The sequence below is a fragment of the Ictidomys tridecemlineatus genome, chromosome 14 (genome assembly GCF_052094955.1).
Source record: "Ictidomys tridecemlineatus isolate mIctTri1 chromosome 14, mIctTri1.hap1, whole genome shotgun sequence".
NCBI classification, from domain to species: Eukaryota; Metazoa; Chordata; class Mammalia; order Rodentia; family Sciuridae; genus Ictidomys; species Ictidomys tridecemlineatus.
In genome coordinates, this window is record NC_135490.1 from 47,178,238 (window position 1) to 47,190,290 (window position 12,053).

At 40.8% G+C, this 12,053-nt stretch overlaps 1 protein-coding gene across 7 annotated transcripts in view; it reads right to left on the bottom strand.

Moving 5' to 3' along the window:
• LOC144370360 (transport and Golgi organization protein 1 homolog) overlaps positions 1–9,556 on the bottom strand; it is a 175,923-nt gene extending 166,367 nt beyond the window's left edge. For 4 of the 7 annotated variants that reach the window (XM_078031104.1, XM_078031103.1, XM_078031102.1 and 1 more), the window contains exons 1-2: positions 9,469–9,556; positions 7,459–7,581 (exon numbers count right to left, since the gene is read on the bottom strand). Coding sequence is in view for 1 of the 7 variants with exons in the window: in XM_078031107.1 (XP_077887233.1) it covers position 7,459 (1 nt within the window). In the remaining 6 variants the exon portion in view is untranslated. Of the gene's footprint in view, positions 1–7,458; positions 7,582–8,895; positions 9,017–9,468 lie in introns of those variants that run through there. The other 3 variants (XM_078031107.1, XM_078031109.1, XM_078031101.1) reach the window with 3 other exon arrangements.
• Positions 9,557–12,053: the final 2,497 nt, after the last annotated feature.

Sequence of the window (12,053 nt, forward strand, 5' to 3'; positions counted from 1 at the left end):
GGGCAAGCACTCTACCACTGAGCCACAACCCCAGCCTCATCTTCTGTTAAATTTATTTCTAAAGTATTTTATTCTTCTTTATATTTTTATTAGTGCATTATAGTTATACATAATAGTGGTATTCTTTGTGACATGTACATACATGCATATATTGTAATTTACTCCATTTCATTCTCTAGACTTCCCCTTTCCCTCCCTTCCTCCTTTCCTGAATCCCCTTTCTCTACTGATCTTTCTTCTATTTATTTTATTACCTTTATTTATTTAATTTTTAATAGGTACATTATAATTATACATAAAACTGTGACTCATTGTGATATATGCATACAGCACATAGCATAATTTAGTCCATTTAGTCTTCCTCCACTCCACCCTGCCCCTCAATGACTTTCTTCTATTATACTATTCTCCCTTTTGTTTTCATCAGATTCCCTTTTATTATTCCTTATTTCTCTTCACTTCCACACAGGAGAGAAAAGATTTGACCCTCGTCTCCCTGAGTCTGGCTTATTCACTTAGCATGTTGTTCTCTAGTTCTATCCATTTATCAGCAAATGATATAATTTCATTCTTCTTGATGGCTGAGTAGAACTCCATTGTGTACTGCCAGTGTCTCGGCTGGCACTGAATCATGAGCCACTACACAGCTTTGTAGATTCAAATAGCAATTCTTTATTCCAGAACTCACACCGGCCTCCAGCTAACACGTTCTGCTCCAATCTCCCGCCACCCCCAATCACCTACTCCACAGAGGCTTTTTCCAAATCCAATTTGAATCTCAATGGGAACACGCAGCAGGAACACCCTAATCCCAGCAGCAATAATCTTCAACCTCCAACTTCCCTAAAACCCCTATTGTCTTAAAGTGGGAATGCCTTAAACCCAAATTATCTTAAACCCCGATACTTCCTCAAACCTGCAGGATACTTCCTCAAACCTGGATCCACCCTCGTTCACCTTGAGCAGGGTCGCCTTTCTCAAACACACATGCAAGGTCACAGCGGATTTCAAAGGAAGTCCATGTAACATGGGGTACGCTGGCAAGGATTTTGAATCGTCATTCCTACTTGGCAATGGCCCTCAGCAGTGTACATATGCCATACATTTTCTTCTCTTCTTTTATTCTTTTTTAAAAATTCTTTTTGAATTAATGTTTGAACTATTCATTGCTCAAGTAAAAATGATTTTGATACTTTTATCTTGTATTCAGCCACCTCATTGAACTTGTTTATTAGCTCTAATTTATGTGAGTGTGTTCCTTAGGATTTTCTACATAAAAGATCATGGCATCAGAAAATAAAAACAGTTACACCTTCCTTTATTACATCTTATTTTGGCCTGATTGCCCTAGTTAGGAGTTCTAATGTAATGCTGAACATAAGTGGCAAGAGTGTATACCCTTGACCTTTTACTGATCTTAAGGGAGAGCTTTCAGTTTTTCACCAGTAAGTATATGCTATGTTTTCCACTGCTGTTCTTGATCAGGTTGAGAAAATTCCATTCCTAGTTCATTGAGTGTTTTTAATCATGAAATGGAATTAGATTATTGTCAAATGCTTTTTCTACATCTGCTTAAACATCATTTAATTTTTGCCCTTTATTCATTACATGTTACATTAGCTGATTTCCTATGCTGATATGTATACTGTTTTAAAACTGTAGAAGTTAAAAAACAGACCACTAAATAGTTATTATAAAGGGTCAGTTGGTCCCATTATTTTTGAGACTGTGGCAAGGCAAAACATCATGGCAGGGAGCATGTAGTAGAGCACAACTGTTTACCTTATGGGAGTCAGAAAGCAAAAGAAAAGAGAGGAGGGGTGTAGGTCCCAAAAGGATTTTCGAGAGCACGCCTCCATGACCTAACTTCCTCCCACTAGGCCCCACCTCCCAAAGGTTCTATTACTTCCCAATAGTACCACAGGATGGTGATCAAGCCTTTCACACATGGGCCTCTGGGGAAATTCTTAGATCCAAACTATAGCAACAGTAATACAATAAAAGCAAATTCCTTTGGGGAAAAATGAATGAAGGAGTATGCAAGTTAAAAAAAGATTAAAGACAGAATTAGTGGTAAAGTTGAAAATGCAGACATTAGAACAACTGTCAAGTAATTCTACCTATAAACAATTCTTTTTATCAGGGAAAACCAGAATACTTCCTGCTCTCTACCTCTTTCTTCACTGAGTCTCCAACATATGGTTGGCAGGGACTTGGTAGTCAGCTGCAAAGTGACAACTGTTACCAAAGTATTTCTCTTCTATTCATTGAATAGATAATTTTTTTCTTTCTTTCTTGGCATAAGAAAGCTTCTATATATAGACTTGTATAAGAGAAGAATTTATTAGCTCTAATTTATTAGAAAATTAGGTTACACCAGGTTGTATGCGTGTGTACAAGCACATATGTACACTCATTTTTTAATTACATAACATATAAACTCCCTTAACAAATATTCAAAAAATATGAAAGGGGAGCCCACCCTGTGCAATTGCTATGTAGCATGATCACTGACACACCATACACCCCTAGTAGGCAGTCAAGGATAGGGTCAAGATACAACATTTTAATATTCTGTCCAGGGTATGTGATACAGGTTTAGAGCAGAAAGAGACATTTTTTGAAAAAAATTAAATGAGATTTGAGTTCTAAGCCATGTGACTTTGAAGAAATCCTACACCTATAATCCAGAAAAACCATGCCATATTTTCTGGGCTTCTAAGGAGAAGACCAGCAATACTTGAGTTCTTGGTAACTGTCTTCCAAAGCTGTAAGATACTTCTCCCATGAGAGGTCAAAAGTAAAGAAAGGGTTTCCACTAATCCATACAGCATCTATAAGTGAATTAGAAAAAATGTACCTCTTCCTCTGAGTAAATGAAGCTCCATTCCAAGGCACATAGCATGATGAGTGGAGCACAGCTGGATTTCAAGACTACACAGCCCTAAGCCTGGAACCTTCATAGCAACTTCACAACTGCCAGAGGGCAGAGTCACTGGTGCCAACAAGACACAAAGTAACCGTGGCAGTGCTGCCAGGAAGATCTGAAAGTGTCTTTTTTGTATATTCCTCTGATATCCCCTGCATGCTGTGAATCAGAACTGACTTGAGAGAAGCAAGATAAAACTGTTCTAGATGAAAATATAACCTCAGGATGGGTCATAGGAGGACCCTAGTTGGGTTGCTTGGCAAGCTCTATTGGAAAGGCTGAGAGTTGCCTAGGGAAAGGCAATCAGGTGTCCAACAGTCACTAAACATAATAAAGAGAATCAGATTCTATTTTAAAAGAACAACTGCCCAGAAAACTCTAAGGATCTATGCATATGTATCTATAAGTCATTTTATGTAACTTAAATTTTGACTAAACTAACTTCATCTACAAAATGTACGTCAAACGTAATCATTTCTTACCATCTTTACTAACATTTCTCTATTCTAGGCCATCATCACCTTTTGGCAGAACTATTATAATAGCTTCCTGATTGGTCTTCCTCCTTCCTTCTTGCCACCTTAGAATCAAGTCCCCATTTATCTAGATTAATAAAAAACCCATCATTCCCTGCTATAAAACCCCCTTGTGAAGGATTTTTCAATAGGCTTTTCAATAGCAGAAGGAATCACAGTTGCATTTCAAGTGTTTATGCCAACACTTGTTCAAGTTGGGTTAATGCCCCAAGGGGTAAACTCTGACCAACAAGAAACAAGCAATGGGACTCTTCTAAGAGGTGGTAGTTTCACGTAGTAGAAGATGTACCATGTGACAAGACAACCAGCTCAGTTTACTTGCAAGGTTAGGGCCTACTTGGTAGCATCTTTCCTCCTTTCTTGCCTTATTTATTGTTTTCTTTCATTCTTGCTGCTCTGGGTTTGTACCACTCAATAAAAACTTACCTCCAGTTGCTTTCTGAGGACACAGGGCCCAAGCCCTACAAATCAGCTAAAATGACCTTTTCTGCAATCCTATCACACACAAAACTGCTTTACCACACTTCAGATTCTGAAGTCAGACAGATAATAGTTGCACATTCTTAGACAAAGGTATTTCACGTCTCTTAGCCTTATTTTATTTATATATAAAATATGAAGTATAATAAAGTTTACTGAAATTAATCAATGTAATATAAATGATGCCAGGTACATTATTTATATTAGTATTTCCAGTGCTTAATATGTCATCTACTACACTGTAGGTATGCCTAATGCCTACAATGTTTACAATAGTACATTTTCTCTGTATTTAAAAAATTCCAACCAAGTAGCAAAGATTGAAAGACCTGTAAGGTCTCAATACAAATAGCCAGTAATCTGTAAAAACACATTAAATCTATACATGAATGCTCTCTGAAAAATGGCCCTTTACTGCAAATAATTCACTTTACCTGGGTTTTTGCCTCTCCAACTTATCACGAAAAACAATTAAGTCAAAAGTACAGATGTCGCCAGCTTTAGGCACAATATATTCCTGAGAGGATGCACACAAATCAAATTTCTGTAAATCAAACCATATTTCACAAGCACTAGGGGAAAAACACCCTTTAAAATGACTTCAACAAATAATGCTATAGTAAACTGTTACTGTAAAATGAAGGTTTCTTCATAGCCGGTGATTATGTTGACTTATAATTTCATTAGGTTTTCATAAGAAAGGAAATACAGCAATCAGCATATGGCAACATGAGCTCCCTCCCACCCCACATGAAGTCCCATGCTTGCTCAGGACTCTACAAGCAAGAAGATCATCACCAGAACTGAACACAGCCAATGCTATGCCTGGAGTCTGTGAAACTGTTGTTATAAAGTTAAAAAAATTTATGGCAACAGTATAGATTGTCACAGGTATGATGTTACTTTGTCTGACAAAGCAAGAACAGCAAATAGAAACAAAATATTCCTATAAAACCAGTGTTCAAAAGGAAGATTCCAGTTAATAAAATTATCATAAGCATTTATATTATTACAAGCTTTTGTGGATATATATATGGATATTGATAGTATTCATGCATAAAACTCACAGGATAAAAAATATGCATCAGAATCATGATAACTCTGTGGTGGCTTAACAGGTAACTCATTTTAAAGGTTTCTCTTATGTTTTCCTTTATTTTAAAAAAATTTTCAGGCATATGCATTACTGTTTTGGGTCTCACAAATGGACTTCCACAAAGGAATCATTTGTTTCTGACACTTTTGGCTTTGGCAAAAAGTTGGGAAAATCACCACATTTCACACTGCTAAAGCCCTTTCACAGAAAATATTTCTTGTATTATCTGGATTAGACTTGAAGAAAACAATATTAATATTGTTGGCAATCAGTTTTACCATCTCTAATTTTCCTGATGATCAAGCCACATTCCTACATCTCTGATTACACTGATGGTATACGGGTATTGTTCTACTTCCTATAAATGTAAAAGGTAAACGCTGTGCCTTCAAGGGCAGTTATGCAATGCTCCTAGACACAATTCCAAAAGTCTGCATCTCTTACAAGAAGATGCCCAATTGTCTAGGCAAATGTTGGCAACCTTGAGGAGTGTTCCTCACACTGGGAGTCTGTGCCTTTGGCAGCCACTGCAACAGACTGAATCTCAATTAGAGGCTTATCATATTGGTACGGAATGGTTTGTGCAGCCTACTAATTGGAAAGCCTGCCTATCTAGTAAATACTCCACTCTGTGGATTTTGTTTTGTTTGTGGGAGTTGTGGGTGGGGAGTTACAAAGGATTGAACTCAGGGGGACTTAACCACTTGAGCCACATCCCCAGCCCTACTTTGCATTTTATTTAGAGACAGGGTCTCACTGAGATGCTTATGCCTCACTGTTGCTGAGGCTGGCTTTGAACTCATAATCCTCCTGCCTCAGATCTCCGAAGCTGCTGGGATCACAGGCATGCGCCACCACACCCCACCACTCTGTGGGTTTAAGACCTAGGTTCTTTGCTCCTCCCCTCCCCTTTGCCAAGCATTTTTGTAAAGCCACATGTCAAGCGCCTATGAATCATAGGTTATTGTCCTTTACTCTAGAAGACACAATGACATAGGAGAAAAAAAAATAAGGGTTTCTCCAAGGAATCATGAAAAAAGACACATGAAAGTTTCCTTTCTTAAATCTAAGAAGTACACTAGGTACTGCTCACAGTCTTTACAGAGTTCTAAGTCAAATGGTTTCTGGACAGTGTTATATTGAAAAAAAAGTGATTCAATATTTAGACTTCTATTTAATGTTTTGTGCTTGATTTTTCAACTTTTGATAGAATATATTGGTACCACTCACTCAACATATGATATACAGAATCTACAACATCCAAAAAGAGATACATTAAGATACTAAGAAAGAGTTGGTCTGCTTCTAGATCAATATTACTAATCAGTAGGGAAATGCAAAGCAAAATCATAAAGGGATACCACTTCACACCCATCAGGAAGAACTATCATTTTAAAAAATGAAAATCCTAAGTGAAGACTTAAACAAATTGGAACTCTTGTGCATTGCTGATATGAACGTAAAATGATACTGTCTCTATGGAAGAGTTTGATGGTTCCTCAAAAAGTTAAACATAGAATTACCCTATAATACACCCAAATTAACTGAAAGCAGGGACTCAGATAACTTGTATGCTAATGCTCACTGCTGAATTACCATAATAAGTAAAATGTGGAAACAATCTATCAACAGATGAGTAGATAAAGAAAATAAAGTACACACATACAATGAAATGTTATGCAGACTTAAAAAGGAATAAAATTCTGACACGTTACAACTTGGTTGAAACTTAAAGACATTATATTAAACGAAATAAGCCAAATATAAATTAATAAATATTGTTATGATTCCACTTATAAGAGATATTAGGTCAGGTAAATTCAAAGAATCCAAAGGTATTACAGAGGTTACCGGGGATAAGAAAATACAGGAAGTCAAAACTTAATGAGTATAGATCTTTTGTTGGGGATGACAAAAAGGTTCTGAAAATGTGTAATGTGATGAATACTGTATACACTTATGCCAAGTTAAATGGTTAAAATGGCAAATTTAAAAAAAAAAGATAACTGACTTTAAACAAAAGTAATAACAACCTAGGGTAGGCTTACAACACACAAAAAAGTAAAATGTATAACAATAGCAGCATCAAGATAGGAAGAAGAAAAGGGAAGCAAAATATTAAGTTCTTATACTTTAAGTGGCACAGCAAAATATCACTCAAGGGTAGACTGTGATAAGTTAAAGTTATAGCTTACTGCACTAAAATAAAAGACTTAAGTCTAATAAACCAACAAAAGAGATAAAATGAAGCCATAAAACATCAAGAATCAAAATATAGTCTGATCCAAGAATTTATTCCCTAGAGAAATTCCTTGATAAAATGCAATATATATTTTTTTATCATCCAGTGAAAGGTTTATTAAAACTTAATCAGAGGTATAATTAAATCAATGAAAGTAAATGGCAAAAGCACTCACTGCCCAGACTGGTGAGGTAAAACCCAGAATTGCAGCCTTAGCTCCATCGGCAACATACGGAATGATATTTTCTCCTAGAGGTGTATCTCTAAACAAGGCTCTGAGGATATTCAAAGCATGAACCTAGGACAAGAAGTTCAAAATTAGCTGTGGGTTAATAACTATGGTGATTCTAAATCTGTATATAAAATTACAAGAAGAAAGTAATAATATGCAAGTGAAACAGTAGATTTAATAAAATAATAATTGATAAAAATAATTTTTAGACATTAGTAAGAACAATGTAATAAAAAATTTTGATCCAACGAACCTATAAGGAATCTTGAATCTAACAAACACATTCTTTTCAAGGAACATTTATTCTTTAAAATGGCCTCAAACAAGGAACATTTATTTTTTAAAATGGCCTCAAATATAGGATTTCATTTTTATAACATTAAAGTAAAAGGTAAAACTAAAGTGTTAGAAATTAGGATTTTGGTTACTGTCAGGGAAACAGTGCTGATTAGAAGAGAACATGAAGGGGCCTTGGTGTCCTAGAAAAGTTCTGCTTCTTTCTTGTTACACAAATGTGATCACTTTGTGAAGCTGTAATGACTTGCACACTGTATATTATAATTAAATCTAAAAATGCATATAAAATATGACAGGGACAGCATGAGAAAGGAAGAACATAAGCCAATCTCAATTATGAACCCAGTGAGAAGCATAAATGTATATCCTTTCTAAAGAAAATTTAATAATGTATAAAAACATGTCAAAGTTGAGTTCATTCTCAGTATGCAAATATATTATATTTAAAAATCAGCATAAGTGCTGGGAATGTAGTTCACTGGTACAGCAATTGCCTAGAGTGTACAAGGCCCTTCAATCCCCAGCATTGAAAACTACAACAAAAAGAATAACATGTAATTCATGATATTTGAAAATTCTAGGGAAAAACCAAACGTATTTATCTCAAATGATGCAGGAAAGCACTCAACAATTGTTTTTTTTTAATCAGATAAAGGACAGATTAAAAATTTCAACAAATAACAACAACATAAAGATGCCTGCTATCTCTATTTCTAGCAAAATTGTGCTACAGGTTCCAGCAGCAAAATAAGATAAATACAAATTTTTAAAAGACTAAGCATTAGAAAGCTAACAAACTTAGGATTACCTACTAGGGATACAATTATCTATAAAGAAAATCCTAAGAATTTATAGATAATTCATTAGTTGTATTATAGCAGTTCAGGTAAGTTGCTAAACATAAGTACAACAATCACCAAAAAATCAATTTCATTCTCACAGAGAACAACACATAATATAAGATTTTGAAATATCATTTATAAGAAAAATATATAGAAATAAATCTCATAAAAGATTCATAAGACTTTTATGAGGAAAATATATGCATTCCTACCCACAGGTATGAGAATTTCTGTTGCTTACCAGCACCTTGGTATTATGAGACCTTTACAGTTTTTACTTTTCTGTATGAAATGGCTCGGACTCGGGGGCCAGAGGCTGCACGATGCTGCGGGGGAGTGGGCAGCGCGGGCGGGCCAGGGGTCGGCGGGACCTGGGGACTGGAGACCCGGCACGGGAGCGCAGCTTGGGCGGGCAGGGGGCTCCGGCGCAGGGGGAGGATGCGCGGGCGGAGGGGCTCTGCCACCGGCTGCCAGGTTGGTGCGCGGAATGCCGGGAGCCGCGCCGGGGCGGGGGGAAGGGGTCCACGGGGCGGCGGGGGGGAGGGGTCCGCGGGGCGGGGGGGGGAGGGGTCCGCAGGGCGGGGGGGAAGGGGTCCGCGGGGGCGGGGGGAAGGGGTCCGCGGGGCGGGGTGGGGGGAAGGGGTCCGCGGGGCGGGGGGGAAGGGGTCCGCGGGGCGGGGGGGGGGGGCGGGGGGGAAGGGGTCCGCGGCGCGGCGGGCGGGGCCCTAGGGCCGGGCGCGCCGGGAGGGAAGGTGCGGCGGCCTCAGGCGCGCTGGGCCCGGGTCGGGGTTGGGTCCCGGAGGCCCCCTCCTACCTATGCCGGGCGCCACGTAGACGGAGTAGAGCAGCAAGGACGAGAGCGAGAAGAAGAAGAGCGCAGCGAGCAGCGAGCGGCGCGGCAGCCACAGCAGCCCCCCGGCGGGCGCACATGCTGCAGCCGGGCGGCCGCTCGAGGGCCGGGCCTGCTCCTGCCGCTCCCGTGCGCCGCTGCCTGGCCCTCAGCCGCCGTCTCCGGAGCCTTGCGGGCCGCCGCCGCCGCCGCCGCCGCCGCCTCGCGGATCCCAGCCAACGGCCGCCGTGGGACGGGCCACATGAAGCGGGCGGGGCCGCGCGGCCCAGAGCAAGCGCAGCGACGGGGGCGGGGCGGGCGGTCGCACAAGGGCGGAGGGGCGGGGCCATAGCCACCGGGCACCGTCGCAAAAGACCCGCGCGCTAGGCGCCCGACCCCAGTCGCCCCGAGGCCGCACAGCGGCTTTAGGGAGCGTCACTAAGTGACGACAGCCCCTCTCCCCGCAGGGCCACCGCCCAGGCTTGCAGGGAGCGTCTCTCAAGAGCCAGCCGGCTTCGCGCTTGGGCTCCTCAAGAAGGGGGCCAAGGGGCCATCTGCAAAGTCTGACCGTCTGATAGCCCACTGCAGCAGAAGAACTGGGATTGTAATTCTTGGGGGGACTCGGCTTTCATTCATTCGTTTATTTATTCATTCAATCAATTCATTATTTATTTATTGGATGCCAGATGCAGTTGTTGGTGCTGAGAACAAAACAGATTAAATCTCTTGTCTTATTTAAACTTATATTCATGTGGAGGAGAATAAACGCAAGTCAATCAATAATTATCTGGTACTAATAACAGATATGAGCAAAATAAAACAGGAGGATGTGTTGGCAGCAGGCTACAGTAGACAAGGAAGGTCTCCCTAAGCAGCTGACATCAGCTGAGACCAAGGGTGAGAAAGAGCCAGCCACAAGTGAGGACAGAACAGTGCCACCAGGGGGAACAGCAGGGCAAAGGCCCTGAGGTGGAGAAAGCCCACCCTGGCCCCAGGTTGAACCCAAGGCCAGCAAGTAAAGTAGGAGACCTGTAGACAGGTGCACATCCCACGGAACAGGGAACCAAAGAGGAAACTGACATTGCTATAAGGAGAAGCAAGTCACGCCCTTCCACGCAAAACTGGCCTGACTCTGAAGGCAGGCCCTTGACTACTGAGCCGTAAACTGCCTCAGTGGTCTCTCTGGACCCTGCAGCTCATTCTGTTGGCAAATTGGTGCCCTATCCCATCACTTTAGCACGGGACCATATCTAAAGACCAGCCTTGATCCAGAGCACCTCAGAAGGCAGTGAGCAATAGCTAGAGACCCATGGGGAGTGACAGTAGCACCCCACCATCTTCAAGAAGCTCCCAGATGAATCCAAGAGGCAAGTGTCCCCCATGTGGGCACATCTGAAACCAGAGCCCTGTCTTGGAATATGTCAGAAGCCAGGAGTGGGGAACTTTTCAGGGATTCTGTGAGAACCAAAATTAATCCTACTCTATATTCCTAAAGCAGTTTGAACTTTTTCCACTGTTAACTTGACCCTTTTAAGGGGAGGCTATACAGCCAGACTGCCAGGGTTCTTTAACTCCCAGCTCTTCCATTCTTAGCTTGTGACCTTAAGCAAGTTAGTTAAACTCTCTGTACCTTAATACAATGGGAATGTCATTAGTAATGACCATATGAGATTGTTGTGAGGATTTGACTGATACATGCAATGCCTGACACATGGTAAATGCACATGGGTCTCGCCTTATCCAACAGCCCTGGGAAATGGGATGGGAGAGAAGAGGCTTTAAAAAGAGAAGCAGAGAATTTTGATTTGGATAGATGTGGGTTCAACTCTCGGCTTGGCCTAAACTTTACTGTGTGACCTTGAGCAAACCTCTTATCTCTCTGAGTTTCTGTTCATTTGTGAAATGCACCCCACCCGGTGCCACCTACCCCACAGGGATGTGATGTAGATTAGGTGAGGTTAGGGTGGAAAGGCCCTGAACCAAACTCTCTAAACTAATCTGATTTTGAATACTTTTTCTTAAGCCAATATAATAACCCTTTTTAACACCCATGTCTAAGAAATATTTTTAGATGCACAGAAAAGTTTTAACTTTTAAGAACAATACAAGGGCTGGGGATGTGGCTCAAGTGGTAGCGTGCTCGCCTGGCATGCATTCGGCCCGGGTTCGATCCTCAGCACCACATACAAACAAAGATGTTGTGTCTGCCGAAAACTAAAAAATAAATATTAAAATTCTCTGTGTGTGTGTGTGTCTCTCTCTCTTTAAAAAAAAAGAAAAAAAAAAGAACAAATACAACACATTTGTACACTCTCCACCTGAATTCAACAATTGTTATCCTTTCTGGCTGTGATGGCACATGCCTATAATCCCAGCAAGTCTGGAGGCTGAGACAGGAGGATTACAAATTTGAGGCCAACCTAGGCAATTTAGCAAGACCCTGTCTCAAAATTTAAAAATAAATAAATAAAAAGGATAAAGCTTGGTGGTACAGTGCCTGCCCCTGGGTTCAATTTCCAGTGGGGGAATGGGGGCAGCAAGAACAAGTAAATTAGCAATCGTATCATATC